This window comes from Rhinopithecus bieti, unplaced genomic scaffold (genome assembly GCF_001698545.2).
Source record: "Rhinopithecus bieti isolate Rb0 unplaced genomic scaffold, ASM169854v2 scaffold_27006, whole genome shotgun sequence".
Lineage (NCBI taxonomy): Eukaryota > Metazoa > Chordata > Mammalia > Primates > Cercopithecidae > Rhinopithecus > Rhinopithecus bieti.
In genome coordinates this window covers 4,999,285-5,021,595 of record NW_016813373.1, presented here as the reverse complement: position 1 = coordinate 5,021,595, position 22,311 = coordinate 4,999,285, and the positions used below count along the sequence as shown (strand labels likewise).

General features: G+C 35.4%; 1 protein-coding gene across 1 annotated transcript in view; it reads right to left on the bottom strand.

Annotated features, from left to right (window-relative positions):
• HMCN1 (hemicentin 1) overlaps window positions 1-22,311 on the bottom strand; it is a 460,634-nt gene that overhangs the window by 49,488 nt on the left and 388,835 nt on the right. The window contains 14 exon segments of the mRNA XM_017848051.1: window positions 3,667-3,837; window positions 3,971-4,141; window positions 4,706-4,975; window positions 8,834-8,915; window positions 10,508-10,698; window positions 11,070-11,204; window positions 12,806-13,019; window positions 15,253-15,443; window positions 17,821-18,090; window positions 19,005-19,139; window positions 19,274-19,411; window positions 19,901-20,008; window positions 21,570-21,734; window positions 22,076-22,197. Of these exon segments, the coding sequence (XP_017703540.1) occupies window positions 3,667-3,837; window positions 3,971-4,141; window positions 4,706-4,975; window positions 8,834-8,915; window positions 10,508-10,698; window positions 11,070-11,204; window positions 12,806-13,019; window positions 15,253-15,443; window positions 17,821-18,090; window positions 19,005-19,139; window positions 19,274-19,411; window positions 19,901-20,008; window positions 21,570-21,734; window positions 22,076-22,197 (2,363 nt within the window).

Below are 22,311 nucleotides of genomic sequence, written 5' to 3'. Positions count from 1 at the left end.
CAGAAAAGCCAAAATTGACAAATGGGATCTAATTAAACTAAAGAGCTTCTGCACAGCAAAAGAAACTACCATCAGAGTGAACAGGCAACCTACAGAATGGGAGAAAATTTTTGCAATCTACTCATCTGACAAAGGGCTAATATCTAGAACCTACAAAGAACTCAAACAAATTTACAAGAAAAAAACAACCCCATCAAAAAGTGGGCAAAGGATATGAACAGATATTTCTCAAAAGAAGACATTCATACAGTCAACAGACACATGAAAAAATGTTCATCATCACTCGCCATCAGAGAAATGCAAATCAAAACCACATTGAGATACCATCTCATATCAGTTAGAATGGCAGTCATTAAAAAAATCAGGAAACAACAGGTGCTGGAGAGGATGTGGAGAAATAGGAACACTTTTACACTGTTGGTGGGACTGTAAACTAGTTCAACCATTGTGGAAAACAGTGTGACAAATCCTCAAAGATCTAGAACTAGAAATACCATTTGACCCAGCCATCCCATTACTGGGGATATACCCAAAGGATTATAAGTCATGCTGCTGCTATAAAGACATATGCACACGTATGTTTGTTGCGGCACTATTCACAATAGCACAGACTTGGAATCAACCCAAATGTCCATCAGTGACAGACTGGATTAAGAAATGTGGCACATGCACACCATGGAATACTATGCAGCCATAAAAAAGGATGAGTTTGTGTCCTTTGTAGGTACATGGATGCAGCTGGAAACCATTATTCTCAGCAAACTATCTCAAGAATAGAAAACCAAATACCGGCCGGGCGCGGTGGCTCAAGCCTGTAATCCCAGCACTTTGGGAGGCCGAGATGGGTGGATCACGAGGTCAGGAGATCGAGACCATCCTGGCTAACACCGTGAAACCCCGTCTCTACTAAAAAATACAAAAAACTAGCCGGGCGAGGTGGCAGGCGCCTGTAGTCCCAGCTACTCCAGAGGCTGAGGCAGGAGAATGGCGTAAACCCGGGAGGCGGAGCTTGCAGTGAGCTGAGATCCGGCCACTGCACTCCAGCCTGGACGATAGAGCGAGACTCCGTCTCAAAAAAAGAAAACCAAATACCGCATGTTCTCACTCATAGGTGGGTATTAAACAATGAGATCACTTGGACACAGGAAGGGGAACATCACACACCGGGTCCTATTGTGGGGAAGGGGGAGAGATAGCATTAGGAGATATACCTAATGTAAATGACGAGTTAATGGGGGCAGCACAACAACATGGCTCATGTATACATATGTAACAAAGCTGCACGTTGTGCACATGTACCCTAGAACTTAAATTTAAAAAAATATATCAAGTTCATGAAAGAAAAAGACTGAGAAAATTTTCCAATTAAAAGAGACTAACGGGACACAACAAATAAGTACAAGTGTGATCCTGGATCGGATCTTGGAATGCGGGATAAAAGCGTTATAAATGATATTACTGGGACAACTGGCAAAATCCGAATATGGCCTGTGGATTAGATAATGAAATGAGATAACAGTAGTATCAATGTTAAATTTCCCAATTTTATCATCGTACTATGTTCATGAAAGAGAAGGTCCTTGTTTCAGGAAATACACAAAATTTCACCTAGATAGTGTTATATAGAAATTATTTGTACTCTTCTTGCAACTCTTTTGTAAATTCAACATTGTTAGAAATGAATTGTACCAAAAGCAAGTATCTTCTGCCCCTGAGATTTTCACGTACCTCCTGGATGAGAAAGGCTATCTTAGGCTGGTGCCCATTTTGCAGTGGTGAGCTGAGAAATGTTTAACAACCAGCTCGGGGTGAGAAGGAAAACTTGTAGCATCGCTAATTTTTGTGGTATAGATACTCCTACTATAGCTGATACTTACCTACCAATATGGCATCACTAAATTTTCATACATGCTCTTATCGGGAAGAAATACATGCTTTCATTGAATGGCTCTAGGACACCACCGACACTGTGCTCAAAAAATAGCTAAATTCAATTGGTTTAGGGGCTAGGGGAAATAACTAGAGAACGCCTTTTAAAAATATACAAGCCAATAAAATAGTGAACAAAACAACAGCAAGTAAGCAAACAGACAGTAGTAAGCAAAGAGTTACTCAACATGAAGAGAAAAGACTGGTTTTTATTTTAGGATATTTACAAATATCATTTAGTTATTCTATAGTTATTATAGATGACAAATTACACAAAATTGCTGAATCAAGTATTTCCTGCTCTTTTAAGTTTAGAACATAATGTTATTACAACCAGCTTTTAAAATCTTTAAGACTAAAATAAATGGCTTCTCATTTGTTTTAAGATTTCAGGACAGTACTTCGTTTTTGTAATGTAATCAAAGTTCCGAATTGCAAATCCAGATACCTACAATTTAGATAAGCTTGGTAATTAGATCAACCTGAGTTCAAAACTTTGATTCACTTTTTATTAGCTATCTATCCTTAATGAATCACTGAACATTATTTTCTAAATCTTTCCTCATCTGCACAATAGGATGCAATACCCAATGTAGTGAATACCTGTCCTGCTTTGGTTTGTCACTATTTATTTTTCTGACATTCCAGCTAAGATTCTCTCTCCAAGTTGTACTCCATCATTTCAAGTCTCTGAGTTTTTTGGGTATGCTGATCAAAACTGGAAAGATACTGTTTATTATTTTAACTCTAGCAACTAGAACAGTGTCTTGATGACAAAGTAAGAGCTCAATAAATATTTGTTGGATGAATGAATAAATAAATGAACAGCTCCTCTACTTTGCATGATTTCTTTCTCTGCCCCTCTTTACACTAGGTAGACAGTTCACCCAAGCTGGCTATTAGAATACCCTGGACTCACTTGAGTTCAGGGGTAAGCATGTGACCCAAACAAAAGCAAACAGGGTTCCTTCCCAGAGACTGATAGGAATTCTGAGAGACAAGGGAGCTCTTTTTCTCTGAGGCCTCACTTAGATTATATGGCCCCTGTGAGCCAGTAGCTGTCAGCAGTCATTGCTTCCACTGCATGAAAAGAGTTTAATAGAGAATAAAGCCAAAGAGAGGAAAGCAGAGATGAGAGATGGAAAACATGCTAGTAAAAGCACTCTCCAAATCCTTGGATTCAATTACACCTGAAAAGTTTTCTACTTAGACTTAAGTTTGATTTGTTAATTTACTCGGAAAGAGTGCTAAAACACAAAATCAATAACAATATGCAATATTAACAATATAAAGCACTTAGTATGGTTCCTATTGTATGGTAAGTATTTAGTGAATGACAGTGATTAGCATTTACCCCTCACCAGTTGTGTGTTTCTGGGCAAGTCTTTTACCTCTCTAGGGTTCATTTTCCTCACCTCAAAATGGATGGCTGGATTAGATGTTACTTTATGACCTTGTAAATACTTACGTTTTCTTTACATGAGTGAGAAATACACTCCAGTTTGGACCTTTTCTTCATGTTCAATTAAAGCAGGTATTTTGCTTAACATCAATGAATGCCATACTTTTACAAGTTTCTCCATGAAAGAGAACTAAGAATATAGTGAATGAACATATTCTCAAGGGTAGAGGCCATAACATCTTTTTACAATGAAGAAGAAAAGGCAAATGTAATTTTTTCCTAGGAGTTAAGATAGAAAAGTTTTGTTTATCCTAGTATTATTGGTGGGTTCTCACCTGGGCAAGGCCTAATGTTGCACATAATTATTTCCACAGCATTCCCTTCACATGGCCACCCACCATGCTGAGCTGATGGATTATTGCAAGTCCTGGTCCTGGTTCGGTTGCCACGTCCACAGCTCCTTGTGCATTCTTCCCAAGGACTCCATTCCGACCAGCTACCATCCACTATACAAAGGTGAACCATTACACCATCAGGTATATTTCAATCGGGAGTACTCACACTGGGGCAATCCATAGGTAAAAAACAGAAATGAAGGTCTATTAAACACATGCCTATCAGTTAAATAAGGAGATGTACCTGGACATGGCTTATTTTGACAGTTTCGCATTTCCAAATCTGAACCTTGGCAGGGCTTCCCACCATTGGCTGGAAGGGGCTGGTTGCACAGACGACTCCTCTTTTGGATGCCTTTTCCACAGGTGACACTGCAGGCTCTCCATGCAGACCACTGGGAAAATCCACCATGAACTGCAAGTAAAACATTGTCCTTTGTCTTAGCTTTGCAAATAAAATATTGTAAAGGAGATTTCATTTAAGATATGTGCTGGTTACAGAGCTAAATATATAGTTGTTGAGAAACAGCTTATGAAATCTCTCCTTTAAGGTAAAATTAAAATCCAACAGAGAAGAACTTCTGTTAGCTAGAGTTTCTTCTCAGATCTCATCCTCACTCACTTGCATATGGCTGCTGGAAGAGTTGGAGACCAACGAGTTTACAAACTGCTTACCTTTTGGACATAAGTCATTCTTTAAAGCAAAAACATGTACATTGATTTCTGAGAATAGATTAGATTTAGTTGTGAATCAGAAATTTAGTTGGGGATTTTAAATTAAAACTTTGACATTTTAAAGCTCTAAAATATGTATTGGTTTAGGCCCTTCAATCTGTAAATTTTGATGATTTTGTCCTCTCCCCATCACCTAAAAGTATCTTAAGGTGACAGGCGACTTGGACTAAAGTGCTTAATAATTTCCATGATTTGAGTCACCCCAGGTACTGTTTACTATGAATATTCCTCTGATCACACTCACCCTGAACTATGACTGGCACTCTGACAAGGACAGAACCCATTAAGTTTCGAGCAACACATTCAAATTCAGAGGTATCGTCTTTCTGAGCATCAGCAATATATAATGAGTTGTTGGACAACACGTTAACCCGGTCATCCCAGGAAATAGAGTGCCCTTGACGGGACCATGTAATGGTTGGTTGAGGCTCTCCAGTTGCCTGACAATTCAATATGACTTTGCCACCAGCATTAATAACAGTTTCCACTGGCTCAAGAGTGATAATAGGAGGACCTATGGAAAAAAAGCACATAGTGTCTCAGTTTTTGTGGAGTTATAACATTTTTTATCATGTATTATACAGTAACATTATTTTGAAAAGAGTGGTTGATTTGTTTATAAAACACTGTTGCTTCTCAACTAAGATTGTAGATTATAATTGCCGTTGATACAATTTTCATAATTCTTTTTTATTTAGTAAATGTCAAAAATTTAAAATTCCTGAGCAGATTAGCCTAGAGCATGGGCTCTAGAGTTATGTTTCCCGGATTCAAATTCTGTGTCTGCTACTTACTGCCTCTCTAAGCCCCGTGTCCTTAAAAATGGTGCCTACTTCAGAGGATTCCTGTTAGACTCAACAAGAGGATGTGACTACAACTTTTGCATACAGTACTCTTAGTTACTATTGTTACTTTTGTCTGTGTTTTATATGGTGAATATTCACTTTTTTCTTTTGATCATTTTTGAGGTAAAGAGTCATTAACTCTTTTTTTTTTTTTTTTTTTTTGCCAGAGTCTCCCTTTGTCACCTAGGCTGGAGTGCAGTGGCATGATCTTGACTCCCTGCAACCTCTACCTCCGGGGTTCAAGCAATTCTCTTGCCTCAGCCTCCGGAGTAGCTGGGACTACAGGCACCCGCCACCACGCCTGGCTAATTAACTCATTCTTTTATCACTGGCCATCATTCATTTATTCAGTAAACATGTACTGAAAGCCTGCTATTTGCCAGCATTGTGCTGGGTGCTAAGAGTATATAGAGAAAAGATATTCTTTCTAGTCTCAAGGAGCTCATAGGACCACTGATAAGACAGACTTGTGCTATAGCATACCTATAGAATTAATGTGTACTAACATGGGAGCATAAAAAACAGTAACAATATATCAAACAAAAGCATGCCACTGGAAATGGAGAGGAAAAGGAAGACATATCCAAGAATTATTAAGAAAGCAGAAATGATAGAACTTTGTTACGGACTGGTATGGGTTAAAGGGAAGAACTGATGACTACAGGGTTTTGATTTGGAGAATATGGTATATTTGGGCAATGCAATAGCGTACACCAGAAGAACAGATTTGTGGATAGGGAGTAAGGAATGATAATTTGCATCCATTTATGACTATTGAGCTTGAGGTATCTGTAAGACATTCATATAGAGATATCTATGTAACAGGGATATTCGTATCTAGAGCTCAGAATAAAGATGAGCAAGAAATATATATGTGTGAGTCTTTCACAGTGAATAAGATTGTTTCAGAAGAGAGTCTAAAATGAGAAGAAGGCCAAAGACAGAAACAATTGCAACAGCATTATTTAAGAGATGGACAGAAGCAAGCTTATAAATGATACTCAGAACCAATCACTGAGGTAGGAAGAAAATCAGGAAAAAAATGGTATTCTGGTAATAGTGAATAGTGAATAAGATTGCTTCAGAAGAGTGTCTAAAATGAGAAGAGGGCCAAAGACAGAAACAATTGCAACAGCATTATTTAAGAGATGGACAGAAGACAAGCTTATAAATGATACTCAGAACCAATCACTGAGGTAGGAAGAAAATCAGGAGAAAAAGGATATTCTGGTAACCAAAAAGGAAGGAGGGAGATGTTAACAGTGTCTACAGTGAATGACAGTGGTTCCAGTAAAGCCCTTGGAAAGATTGTAAAAGGAACTGCATGCAACTGCTGGCAGAATGTTTGTCTATATTGGTCTACAGTCCCAAGAAAGATAGAATATGACAGACTTCATTGGGAAGAAGACGCTTGAACTGGATTTTCAAAAATAAGTAAGGTTATTTGAACAGAGAGGAGAGGGGAGAACACTTGGAGAGAAAGACACAACATGGAGATGGATTTAGCTCTTTTACTTTTTCAAGACAATGAACGAATAGAAAGGATGGTCCACCCTGAAGAGTAACAGCACACAGGTTTTAAACATTGGTTCAAATCTTAAAATAAGAAAGGTTTTCATTTAAATAAGAAAGCAAAGGGGGCAGCATATATATTCCTGAGAAGGATCATGGTGGGATGAGAGCGGTGTTTTAGTGACATTGAACTGAAAGGTGGAATGATTTGTTCAGTGATTGATAATATCTGATAATTCAAGGTGGTGGCTGCATACTTTAGACTGAGAAGTGTATCTAGAATAAATAGTATACAAATAAGACAAAAATAGAATAAAAATGTGTTTTGTTGTGATATTAACACGTTAGTTTTTTCTGCAAAGGTATCAGTGACATGTTGTCTTTTAAAAAAGTAATTACTTCACCTGAGGTTTGACTCTCTTTAGCAAGTGTCATGTAAAGCATTATTCTGACTTATGCTCATCACCCTACACAATGCCTTCTAACTGATGTTTTTATTAACCTCACTCCAGAAACTTTCAGGGCCAGTGCCTTTATTTCTCTCCTAGTTTCTGGATTACATTATGTATTCAATAAACTGTTGCTGCATAAAGTAAATACTTCAGGTTTATCCCTCCACACTAAGTGACAACGTGACTAAATAAGCTTGTCTGCTCATATCAAAATGGCCAAAGTATCAAATAAACTCAGAACTTTAATTTAGATACCGTATTTGAACATTCCCAATTGCATATAAAGCTATAAATTAATACAATAAAATTCCACATGTACATACTTCGATTGAATTAATTCCATCATTCACATAATAATTATGAACACTTTAAATAATAATATAGCTTCTGGTACTTTAATCCTAATTTGAACCAAATTATATTTTTGACTACTTAATATGCCTCACTTACTAAAATGAATTTATTGTCAGTATGTGCAGATGAGCTGCTCTCATGTAGCTTTTCTTAAACTGGGTCAGTGCTATTGTGTAGTGTCCTACCTACATTCACTCAACATTTATTTGGAAAATGTGGCATATTATATTCTCCCTTTGTTGGGCCATAATTCACATCAACATATTAACATTTCTAGAAAAATTTGTAGTAAAGAAATTTGGTATGCCTAAGGAGGGCTGAGCACATAGTAACTGTTCTTTATATATTTAATAAATAAAAGAACTCTGTTTAATTCATTTTTTCTCAGAATTGTTTGAACATAGAACGCTATTTTTTCCTAATGACATCCCATGTTATCATTTGATAGACATGTTCTTTAGTGAAACATTGTATTAGATATTATCATCTATTTGATGTCTTACAGAATTATTTAGTTTGGCAAACAGCTAACTAATCTAGAGCATCTCTCAATAGTGATGAAGAAAATGTAAACTCATCCTGTTAAATACTGAGCCTAGTCACAAAATGACTTGAAGGTCTTGCTTTAATTCTCAACCCAATGACATTGTCTTAGGGTCAGCCCCTTAAGTGGTTCTGTAAACTCTCCAGTGGGCCATTGGAGTATTCTATGTTTATCCAATTATGGATACTCTGTTTTCCAATGACTCTTACTAAAGGGCTTCCTGATGAGCATGAGGATCTCACCCAGAACGTTTAGTTATTTCATAAAAGAGTACAGCCATCAAACTGGAGCACTTTTGAGCTCCTTTACAGTAGTCTTTATTTTTAATAAATATCTTAAAATGCCATAAATGGCAATCTTTTTAAGCATGTTGGAATAACTGTGGTGAATTGTAAGAAGGGGCACCCCACTGAATGTGTTGTAATAAAAAAGCTCTGCCACCAATCAATTGCAATCTTATACTACATATGTTAGATAAAATACAGAAAAATATCTCTGTGTTACCAGTTCTATATTTGATGACAACTGCTCCATCAGCAGCAGCAAACTAAATTAGACACACTCTGAGAGCTACCACTAATGAACTTGCTATAGAGTTAAAGAAAATAAACACTTTATTAGGTAATATTTTCTAAATCATTAATTAGTTTCATTAAGCAACTTACTTTGCAGAGTCAGACTCATACTGCGCTCCACCACCCCAGCTTCATTGGTAGCTACACATGTATAGTCACCGGCATCTTCATTCTATGGAAACAAGCAGCATTTTTACAAAAATATGAGCCTCCAGAGCAGGGCAATCACTTTTTTCACCACATGCTAGTTTATTTGAAATTTCATTTTTGAGAAGGAATTTTAATGGAAATAAGAAAACCGACAGATGTCTAACCTCTTAAATAGATTTAAAGGAGGAAGGAAGAGGAAGAGGGGAGGAAACAAATTCCAAGCCTAAACTTTCTCAAAATAGCCTATCATTGATCTCCAGGAATACTAACTGGTAAGAAACCAAAGCAAAAATTACATTATTTTCTGATCATCTATCTGGAGTTATTTTATTAAAGAAAAATACTATACTTACAGATATCTTAAAAAGCATTAAAATAATCAGGACAAATATTGAGTCCTTTCAAATGGGGATTATTAAAACTACATTCAGCTGGACCTCTGTCTAGGGAGTTTGAAGTTTAGGAGAGAAAGTGAAAAACTAATTTACTTATAATAATAAATCACAGACTGTAGGTCACATTATATACACATATGTATGTGTCTGTGTGTAAATTTATGTAGGACTGCACTAAATAAATTTCAGTTTGGTGACTAGAGGCACAGATTTCGCTGAAGGTCTTGTGAATGGAAGAATTCAGGTCTCCTTAACAGTAAGTCAATAAAGGGGAGCTGATTTGCAGGTAGTAGATTGGGAGAAGGAAAAATAAATGTTGGTTTAGATGTTTAATTTGAGGTTTCAGTGTATTATCCAAACAGAAGTTCCTAGTCAACAGCTGGAAATGGAACTTGGAAGAGTTTCAGCATTGGTGATACTACAGTTTTAGGAATCTTAGATTGCATGATGAAACAAAGTTAGTATTAACATTGGTATTAGAAGTACCAAGGACTTCAGAAATAGTAATAGAGGAAAAAGGGAAAAGTGGTAATGAAGAAGGCTGAGCTGTATTAGTATTATGACACATAAGGTAGAAATTCATAATAGAAGGAACAATCAACAAATGACATCTAATGTTGAAGTAAAATCAATGAGACTAAAAGACTGAGACTGGTCCACTGGATTGGGTAATTAGATAGTATGTTTTAATTATTTCAATTACTTAAACAATGATAGCACATAAGTGGTCTCACCAAATGTGATTTAACAAATTCATGTGTATTCTAGTTTAAACATTTTGGGATAAAATATTTCACTTTGGGGTAACTTGACCCCCAAATTAGAATAATAACCAAAAGCACCACTCATTTTCTGAATTACTGAACTTTGGAAAAGCCTAACATAGTTATCAGCTTACTATGAAATCTACTCTATATGTAACTGTGTTTGTAATTCTTCAATTTCCTTGTCCTAAAACAGATCTGAGGAAGTTATCTCCAAATGTTAATTAGTACGTCAATGATAAGGAACAAGGCAGCCAAATTATCCCACTGCACTTATTTGAAAGGGCTAAAATATCTATTTCAATCCTTGTTTCAGTTTTTTAAAAGAAGTTATTTGATTCAGATTTTATGATTTAAACAGGAATGTAAGAGAAATTTTTCCTATCTGTGGCACTTACAGAGGGGTATTGGCTGTGGGGGTTTAAAGGTGCATCAATCATTCCAGTGTGACTTACAACAGTGCCATAGATGGCCAGGGAACCATTGCCCAGTTTCCGGATTCTGTGGCTAATTTCAATATCCACTCCCTTTCTATTCCACTGGATGGTTGGGGTGGGGTCTCCATTCACCTCACAATTCAGGATTGCATTCCCACCAAGTGGTTCAATCCAGTTAGAAGGATAATCACCTTTGAAGACTGGAGGTTCTGGAAAATAACATAAGACAGGTACAACATAAAAGTAAGTGCTGATAATTTGTGATTTTTGATCTATTTGGAAAAATAATTTAGTAAAGAGGGGAGTAAAGCCACCTTAAAACCTCATGAATTTTCCAGAATCAAATCTTGCTAAATCACCAGATAATTTTGTCAATTTCAATATTCTAAGGGAATGATTCCACTTTGTGTGAAATGAGCTCTTCACTTCTTATCTACTTTTGAGTTGAATGCTCATAATTTTTTCCTCATGAATTTGTATATCTGTGAAATAGGACTGAGTGGATTAAAAACTAAGAAGCAAAACCTGAGCCATTCATTATGAATGCATTATAAATTAAAAATGCAGTGCTTTTACCTACCTTTCACATAAACAAACCCAATTGCCTTCACAAAGCCAACGCTGTTCTCTGCGGTGCACACGTAAGTACCTGAATCCTCTTTTGACACTCTTTCAATAACAAGTTCACTGTGTCCATTTACACTGTCAAAGTGGGCTGAGGGAAACAAGAAACAACACAAATGCCTCTCAGGAACCTAGGAAAAATTTCACGACAGCTCCATATTTTGCACATTAGATTTATGAGTTGGTCAACAATTGAACCAAAGAGATGACATTGGAGAAGAGAGCCTTTTCCACAGATTTCTTCTATCTGAGTTATTTACTATGGTTTATAGACACCTTGTTTTGAAGAACAAAAAACAACAGAAGGAACAGGGAAAAGAGAATGAAAACAAACATCTTTTAAAATTTTAGGGCTTAAGTAAACCTTTCATCTAAATGTATTGCTTAAAGCTGGCTCATCAGTCTGAGTTTCAAAAATATTTCATTCAGAAATATACATTTTCCATTTCATTTATCTCACTACCACTTTCCCTCCCAAACAATTTACATCAAACACATGAAAACCTTTTCACCTTATAATTCAACTGACTTGGCAGGTCAAAGGGGAAAATTATGAAAACATATGCTAGTTAGGTAATAACATAGTCAAATTTGTAATAATTTAAACTTCTCTGTAAATCATAAATGGTGATTATATAAATATTTACAAAGGCAGATATTAAAAATTTATGATAGTAATATTTATAACATAATGTGTAACATTTAGAAGAAAATATAAGGTAAATATGCTAATCCTAAAACAAGACTAAATAAAATTCTGACTAAACCAGTCCATATCTAAATACGCATGTTTACCTTGCATGCTCTCCCCATTCAAGTTTTTTTAAAAAAATCTTTTACTGGTGAATATTAAGTGGAAATTTAAGCTTTAAAACTACATTTACATTACTGTACTTTCAGAAAACAATATTGATTAGATTTTTTAGTGTTTGTTTTTTCTTAGATGTATTGTTGTTATTAAGGTAATGCAGCTGATAAATTCCAGTCATTAACATAACTCTTTATAATAGAAAAAAAACCCTCAAGCTTATTACTACTTTTCTAGCAAGACACCTAGTAAATGCTAATAGTGTAATACTTCAGAACTCAATTTTGGGATAGGACAATTTCTCAGTACTGACAAAGTCTTTATACTGATGACAAAGTCTAACAAATAAATAGATATTTGTTCACCCAGGGAAGGGTACTCCTGGGTTCCAGACATGACCTTAACTTGTAGTATACACAGTGACTAGAAATTTTCCACACAAATGAATCTACACTATAATAGAGGTTGAGGCAAACAGTGAGAAGTAGAATTCTTCTCTGTAACCTTAAGTGAATCTTCAGGACTCCAACAGTGGCCATCTTAATCCATTGATCAGTGATGCAGGGGGTCCAGCTGTGATAAGTTTAGACACCTATATAAACATACTGCCTTCTCATGGGGTAGGGGGAATTATATTTAGGTTAAAAAATCTACTTATAACCTGCAATATATGTCCCTATGATCAACTTACACTTCCAAAAGAAGGAACAAAACATATATATTGGGTAGAGGGTAAAATCCAAGCAGAGGCACGCATTTTACAGAATTTAAAGCAATCAATTCTTGTTACTTTTCAATTAATTTTCACAGCTGGAGGAAATAGAGTTTGGTCTAGAGTTCTACATAGGTGTATTTATTCACTTCTTGAGAATTAAATGACCAACCTGGGATAATATTGTTATTGAAGGTCCATGTTAATTTGGGCAATGGAATACCAGTAGCCTTACAGCTTAATCGTAGCTGTTCTCCTTTATTTAATGACACGTCTCCAGGAAGTTCAGTAAAAGTGGGGAGAACATGTACAGTCAGGCTGACAGTGTGTGTATCTTCACCTGCAGCATTGTTAGCAACACAGGTATAGAAGCCAGAATCCTCCAGCTAAAATAAAATAGCATTTAAAATGTCATAATCATCCATCATAGTACATAAAATACATCAAGTTGCATAGGTAGACCCTCAAGAAACTCTCTTATCCAAAGACGATTTAAATCTCCATCTTTTAACCATCAGGTTAGCTTTTGCATAACATAATTTAAAATGTATGGAAGTTTAAATACAAGCCCATAATCATTCTACAGTGGTAAGATTTCAGAAAACTGTAGATTCTGTGGTTTACTGGATATCAAGTGTATAGCTGCTCTGCATTGCACAAATAAAGAGCAAATAATCCCAAAAGCTGACAGCATCTTGACAGCATAGTTGGCTCTCTGAGTAAGGTGCTATCAAAGACCACCAAAACTATCAGAGGAAATGGTAAGAGAAAGGGCACTATTACCTACAATTCTGAGGTTTCACTTGCTAAATTCAATGACCAGCTCTCATGACTCATCTTTCTTGATGCATTTGTAGCACCTGACACAATTACGAGTCCTTTCTATCTGAAACCACCTTTACATGGCTTTCAGGACACCATGCTTTCCTAGTTTCCCTCCTGTCTCACTGGTTGCTTCTCCAACTTTTTTGGGGGCTTCTCCTCAACATTAACATCTTAATGTTGGCACATGAGAAGGCTCAGCCTCTGGTCCTCTTTTCTTCTATATCTATCTGTATTCATTTTTTTGGTGATCTCATACAGTGCTATGGCTTTAAATATAAACTTTATGCTGATGACTATCAGCATCTCCAACCCAAATACTGATACTTTCTTACAAATTCAAAGTCTGTTGAACTTCTTATTCTCTTTGCTCTGATGCCTAAGATACGTCTCACACTCATGCCCCAAAACTGAGCTCCCAATTCCTTCCAACGGCCCCTTCTTGTACTGCCTATAGCCTTCACCGTCACAGCTGATGGCTATTTCACCCTTCCAATTGTTCATGCCTTCAGTCTCAAACATTTGAGTCATTCTTATTTTTTTTTCCTCACACCCTACTTGCAATCTGTCAGAAAATGCTAGCTTCAAAGTAAATGCAGAATCTTACTTCTTGCCTCTTCTCTGCTAACATCCTGCTTTGAGTTCTATCATTTCTCATCTGCCTCCAGACAGTCTTCCCAAGAGGTCTCACTGGTCCTGTCCTTGTCTCCCTACCTCTGATTCTCACCACAACAGCCAACATAACCCTTTAAAATGTAAGGCATATAAAACCTGCTCAAAACCTGCAGTGGATTCTGACTTAGAGTAAAAGGTAAAATTGTACAATGACCTGTAAGACCTGACATGATTTGGCCTCCATTTATCACTGACGTCTTTCTCCTTTCATTCTTTCTTTGCTTTGCTTTCACTGGCTTCCTGTTTTTCAAATACACTGGACATGTTTCCACCTCAAGTGCTTTGCTCCACCTATTTTTTTTTCCCTTGGTCTGCTCCTCCACATATTTGCTTAGCTAATTCACTTCCTTCAAGTTTGGCTCAAATGTCACCTTCCCAAAGAGAACTTACTCTGACTACCCTATTTACAACTGTTATCTTCACTGCTCCAACTCCTGAAACCCTTTACCCCTTTCTTATTTTTCATGCCATTTATTTTTTCTTCTGACTTATTTTCTTCTGACATTATTATTTTTCATTTTTATTGTCTCCTTCCTCTACATATAAACTGCATGAGGGCAAAGATCTTTGATTCTTTTGTTCGCTGATGTATTCCCAGTGCCTAAACCAGTGCTAGTTGCAGAGAAGGTGTTCGATAAATATTTGTTGACTATTTGAATAGGAATATTCAAATATGAATATACATAAATACTTATGTTGAATATTAATGACTGCTTCTGATTGCATTGAGACACATAGACTTTTTTCCTTTTTAAAAAAATGTTTAACATTTTTTCCCCTTGAAGTACTAAAGAATTGAAAGTTATTTACTCTAGATACTTATCATTGCCCTGTAAGATTAAGAGCAGAGAATATAGCAATGGTACTTAAAATTTTTCCTGATAAACACATATTTCCACAAACATAATTTTAGAAGGAGGGCATTTGTGAGTTCCTATCATCTGTTAAATATTATTCAAGGGACAGAAAATGAAATATGTGTGAAATTAATTTTGTGACCAGATTTTATAAGAATATATATTTTTAATTATTAAAGAATATACTTCCATGCTAAATTATTAAAAGTATGACAGCAAATTTATAATCTGGCTTAACGTATCTGTTCATGTCCATTAAACTTACCACAACATTTTCTAAAATGAGTTCTCCATATGGTTCAGCAGTGTATTTTCCTAACAAGTTAGCTAAAAGAACATTGTCTTTTTTCCAGTTAATTGCTGGTGTGGGGATTCCGTCAGCTACGCATGGAAGAATGGCTTGTGAATTCTCATTGACCGTGTAGTGTCCTTCTGTGCGTCTGATCCTGGGTGGTACTATGAAGAGATTAAAAAAGAGTCATCCAGGAAGCTGAGTTCAATAATGTCTTTATTCACAATAAAAATTAACACACAAAAAACTCTCTTCATGGTAACTTTGCTAGAAATACTAAAAATGAAATATTACGATATTGATTTGCTTCCTGCTATGAAAGAAATCAGTATTTTTGGTGCTAGCAAGAATCCTAATGTATTTGAACTTACTGAATATATTTACATTCAGTTTCTGAGCAAACGACAGAACTGGGTAGAAGATCTTTAGATTTTATTTGGCTTCCTGACGTTTCCATCTTTGATTTACTTCTGTTTATTGCAGTGAAGTAAAACAAACCAACAACAAAACCAAAAAATGCTTCTATGGTTGTATAACTGCTATATTTGTCTCAGAGATACATTGTGAGGATGAACTAATAATAGTCACCAGAAAACACTATAAGACACCCAATATTGAATATCACAAAGTGCTGTAGAAAAAAATACTTATTGCAGTATTTTACATGTTACAATGAATACAAGTAAACCAGATCAAGACATTTAATTCAGTTTTTATGCTGTCAGGAAATTTTCATAGTGACTTCATAACTCTGCACATTTGGTACATTATAGTACCAAATACTTCCTGTGACTCAAATTTTTTTTAACTAGAATTTAGGCAATATAGAGATGAACTGAATATTTTAGTGTAATAAAAAATACTTGACTGGACTTAGAACTAAGATAGTTACTTCTAAAGAAAAGACAAAAAGTATTAAGAATTCTTGGCTCAAAAGTAAAAATACACTCCCTTCCCAAAACAATGAATGTGGAATTATTCAAACAAATCAGTGAGAAGTGGACCCATCTTAATGACATTTTAAAGAGTGACAGGAGAACAGTTGACCTTAGCAAAAATAAAATTGCTATATAAACTTTAATTAACTGCTTTCAGTTAAATTAACTGCTTTCAATTAAAAGTTAATTTTTATTACCAAACATTATAACCATAATAGATATAGACATAATTTGGAAAACACAACACAAAAATTGATTTTGCTCAATGGTGCATCATAAATATTCATTTTAAATTAATTCATGCTCTATTTTCATTATCTTTATCCTGATTTCCTTGGGTCGCTATTTGTCTTTTGTTAGGGGATACAAAGTTGCAGCATTAGTAGATTTACTTCAGTTCTTTCTTTTTCAAAATGAAAGAATTATGGCTATGACTTTGTGTTGATTTTAGCTTTGAGCACACACTGTACATTTTGATATGTCATGTCTTTATTTTCTAAATAATCTGAAAATAGAAAATTATTCTTTGACCTACTTTTGGCTGGAAGAGTGTTTTAAAGTCATCTGGGTTTGGGGTTTTGGCATTGAAAGTTCATTACAAATTTCTAGCTTTATTGCATGGTGGGTAGAAATTATGGTTTATCTTTTTGAAACTTATTAACAATTTCTTTGTTTAGGTCAATTTTGGTAAATTTTCTACAGACACTTGAAAAGAAGGAGTATTATTTATTTGAAGGCAAATGGATAGTGTATATTGATTAATTATGTTAACTGAAAGCAGGGGATTTATTTGGAAAACTCATAAATGGTGATTTTAATTTTGGCTAAATTATTCAACCAAAATGTTTCCACTCAAAATTGTCTCTGTTATTCTGAAGTTACAGAAAATTAAAATGCACTTGAAAATAAAACAGCTTTCACAAATTTCTGAAAATGAAAAAGCAGAAACTCCTCAATATAATAATTACCTCTGAAAAGAGAGGTTGGAAGCAGTTTAATCTGCTATTATTTCCTACCACTGATATTAACATGGATTCTATCCTTAGTCAAAATATACAATAAAACTAAAATATTTCAATGCTGATTTTCAATATTTTGTTGTCTTAATACAAAGGAAAGATATTTTCTGTTATAAAATGTATAGGTAAATATTTTGCCACTTTAATATAATGAATCAAATAGATCTCCTAATTCTCATTAGGGTCAAGTCATACAATGTAGGTCATATGGTGATTCGTTTTGAACCAAGATGACTTGAAGCTTGAAAAGTAAAGCAGAAAAGTCACAAAACACAAACGGACTCCTCATAAGTCAACTAATCACAATATGTGAGGGTACCAGCAACACATTAAAAATCCTGGCAATATTAATAAAATCTGTCTCTCTCACACACCTATGTGCACAAACACACATAAACACAGTCCACAGAAAACAGATTTGAAGTGTACCTACATACCACCCCTCACCGCCCTCCCCCCCGCAACACACACTTTGGATTACTGAGTTTAAGGGTTTTTGACTTCTATCAGATTTGCTCTTGGTAGCCTTTTATCTTTGCCATGGTAGTGTAGCAGACAGAAATAATTCATGTTAAACAACCTACCATGGACGGTGAGCTTGGTGCTTGTGCTGCTTGATCCTGCTACATTGGCTGCCATGCAGGTGTAATGACCAGCATCACCAGACTGGGCAAATGCTATTTGCAGAGAGCCAGAGCTGAGGACATGCTGGCGGATAGATTCCACAATTGCATGCCCATCTTTATGCCATGTAATGTCAGGTGGTGGGACACCATCTGCTTCACACGGTAACGTGATGGGCTTGTCCACAGCAATAACATATTCCTTTAGATGAGGGCTAATGACTGGAGGAACTAAAAGATACAAAAAATATAAAGTTCAAAGTTCATCTTAGAAGCGTGAGTGCACAAATTACATACTACAGTACTGCTCTAGCAAACATTGATAAGAAACAAAATCCTGACTTCACCATATCATTAGAAAAGGAGCACTACACTTTTTCATGGGAACAAAAAAGTAATTGGGCACACTTCAGAAAGCTAGTCCCTAGCTAACAAATAAATGTTAAGTGATAGTCGATTTTAGATGAGGAGATAAACATATAGTCATGAGGGCTTGCATGTCTAGAAAATTTAAGCTGTATCAACAAAAGTATTTAACTTACATAAATTATGTGATTCACTTTAGGTATTTAAACTTCCAAAATGAACACCAAGTTTTGGAAAATATTTTGGAAAAAAATTAACTGCTCTGAATAGACTGTCTCCTTGCAAATACAAATGTAATGGCAAGCACAAATTCAACCAAATAATTTTGTTGCTATAAATAATATGATTATTCAGTTATTTCACATGCTTCTTTATAGTGATGCATTACAACTCAATAGAATATTCAGGCTAATAGCTAAGTGGTGATTAGCCTATTGTAAACACTTGGAAAGAAAATCCTTATTATGAGCCCTTTCATAGGTTTCCAAATAAGTGGGAAGAGTTTTACCTATATAATGAAATAGAGTATCAAATAGAGGTTCATAGAAGTTCAAAATAGGATTAGATGCCTGTGTTTTCTTATACAAACAATGGCCAAAAAAATAAAATACACTAAACTTTCTTCATAAAAGTGATAGAAAAACCAGTAGGATAATACAAACTAAGAATGTTGAGAAGTATGGGGGAACAGCAGCATAATCATTTTAGATATATAAATATTTGGTAGACATTGTTACAACCATCTTTGAATTGAAAACAGAGATGAATTATTTAGGTACCTTGGACATTTAACTTGACTTTGCCCAAGGCTGTACCAGCTGGGTTCTGGGCCACACACATGTAAGTGCCAGCATCCTCTCGGACAGCTCTGGAGATCTGTAAGCTACCACTAGGAAGAACTGCATGGTTTTTGCCTACATCACAGTTACAAAAGCAGAGTGAAAAAAGAAAACAAAAAAAAACCCTTTTCATTAAAAACAATCACGCTGATTTGAATTATAAAACACTGATGAGCTATGATTTTCTTGATAGAAACAGTGGTAGGTACCTGAAGTGATAACATTGATACCTTCTTTTTGCCAAGTAATGAAAGGACTGGGTGTCCCTGTTGCTTCACATGGTAATAGAATAGGATTGTTCAGAATGACTTGTAGTTCACTTGGTTGGGGCTGAATCACTGGAGGCTCTATAAGAAACCAATCAACAAAAAGAAATAATAGCACTAGTTAATGGAAACCATGTCTATTATAGTAATGAGCTTAAAAATACCCAAATTCATAATTGTAAAATATTAGTGATTTGATTGCCCAAGAGAAAAGTGAATGTTGGCCACACTGCATTCTTTGAGTCTTGCTACAGTAGCCAGTTTCCATTAGAAGAACTCCACTGGAAGACTAGAGTCAGGAACAGATTATAAAAATCCAAGAAGAAAATTATTTTGGAGTTACTTTGAGTGGTTTGTCATTTGTGCGCCTTTTTTAGCCTATTAAAAATATCTACCAGGCTTTCATGTCCCCGAGATATTACTATGATTCATAGCTCTAGACATATAAGTACTGTGCTAGGTACTTCAGGGGATACAAGTATGAATATATACCTTTCAGAATAAATATGACCAGAAAAACCTCCCCAAACCCAGCAAACTTTGAATGAGTGAGTAAAGAGCCTTCCACACCATGAACATGAAGGGTCACATGTCGATGTGCAGAGCCAGCCTCATTCCTAGCGACACAAGTATATCTTCCAGCATGGTTTAATTGGGTGGCAAGTATTTCAATTGCTCCTAAAAAGGAAAAAAACAAAAGTTTTAATGTATACTGCATCTCAGTATTTTTTTAGTTCAATAAAATTTGACTGTCTTTTGTGTGTTTTCTGCAACTAGCATGGTGGTGCTTGGCTTATATTCATACTTGTATCCCCTGAAGTGCCTAGCACAGTACTTAAATTATTACTAACAGCTTTATTGAGGCATAATTTACATACCATAAGAGTCACTCATTTAAATGCACAATTCAATGATTTTTAGTATACTTATAGAGTTATACAAATATCACCACAATCAAATTTTAGAATATTTCCATCACCCCCAAAAGAAACCTGGTGCTCATTTACAGTCATTCCCCACTTCTAACCCTGACCTTAGCCCACCTCTACTCTGCTTTCTGATTATACAGATTTGCCTTTTCTGAACATTTCATATAAATTGAATCATACAGTATGTGGTCCTTTGTGTCTGACTTCTTTCACTATGAGCATAATGTTTTTGAGGTTCATCTGCTGTAGCATTTGTCAATATTTTGTTCCTTTTTATTGCCAAACAGGATTCTGTTGCATGGATATACCACATTTTATTTATCTATTTATCAGCTGATGGACATTTGAATTGTTTCCACTTTTTGGCTATTGCAAATGATGCTGTATGAAGATGTGCATATAAGTCTTTGTGTAGACCAATGTTTTCATTTCTTTGGGTAAATACCTAGGAATGAAGTTGCTGGGTTTAATATTTTGAGAAAGTTCTAAATTGTTTTCTTAGCCTAATACTTTATTCTAAATATATATATATTTATATATATTTTATGATTTGAATGGCTATCACTCTATAGTTAAAATAATTTGTCTTGAAAGCCAAGTTGCATCCTGGGAACAAATTTTCCACTATTTCCCTTCTATACAAATTCTCTTAGAATAATACGCACATACTCATAAAGTCCCAGGATATTAGTTACTACTTTATCTCTATTGTGTTTCCCCAGTGTAGGATAAGTTTTAGAAACACCAATGTGAATCACCTATACATTAGGTGATTTTTTTTTCTTCAATACTATAAATTGTATAAATGAGGGTTACTACCACTATAAACATTTTTCCTTCACAGAACTCACTACTCAGTCTTACATACTCAACTTTAAAAGCCTTGAAACCTAGAACCCTGTTTTAGTTATATAGTCTTAGAATCTTAATATGAGTATATATTCTGTCTTAGGCACTGAATGTTCATTAAATGAAGAGACATTCCATTTGGCCAATGAAATAAGTGTGATTCACTCACAGGTAACTCGGGAATTTGTTAAAACTTAGGTTTGGTAAATATACACATAAATACCGGTGGTCATGTTTATTATATTCAGATCAGTCTTAAATATTATTTTGTTTCCAGACTTTTTTCTTTCATTCCCTAGATCCCCTTCCTATGTGATCTGTTTTAACAATCTGTTTTCCAGATTTTTAAGTCCAAGAATGCATGCATATTTTATTCTTTTATTCTGGTGCAAGACCAGGTAAGAATATGCATCAATAACTAATACAATCGATAGATGTAAAATCACTGAGCTTGATCTTACCTGAGGACAGAATTCTATAGCCATCTCCCCTGGGAAGCAGTCTTATACCATTTTTGGTCCAGTGAATTGAGGGAAATGGAACTCCCGAAGCAGTGCAGGTAATTACTGCTGGGGCATGTTTGGTTACTAGGAAATCTGTAGGCTCATCAGCTATGGAAGGTGGAACTAAAACAACAACAACAAAAAGGGAAAAAACTACACATTTCCAACTGTTAAAGAATTCCAAAGACTTATCATACATCATCTTTTTGTGCTGAAAGTGAAAGTTAGGTAAGTATAAAAGGGATTCCTCCTTTTATTTCTGGGTTAATACCTGGGAGATGAAGTAATCGGTACAACAAACCCCCATGACACAAGTTTACCCATATAACAAACCTGCACATGTACCCGTGAACTTAAAATAAATGTTTAAAAAAATGAAAGAAAAGGGATCCCTTTTGTAAAGTAGTGGAATGATGAAGTGATAGCATTATCATGTTTCAATCCATGTTCCAAGCCAGTTCTACCTTGGACAGTGAGATCCACAGTTCTTTTATCATCTCCTGCACCGTTTGCCACAGTACACTCATAGGTTGCAGTGTCATCCACAGAAGGGGAAATAATTACTAGTGAACCTGAAGACAGGAGCCTAGAAGACAGATTTCAAAGCATGAGATACTATATGTAGGTTTTCATAAATTTTCTCAGCTAGTTTAACATGGTACCATGTTGTAAATTGATGAAAACAGTACTCTTTCCTCAT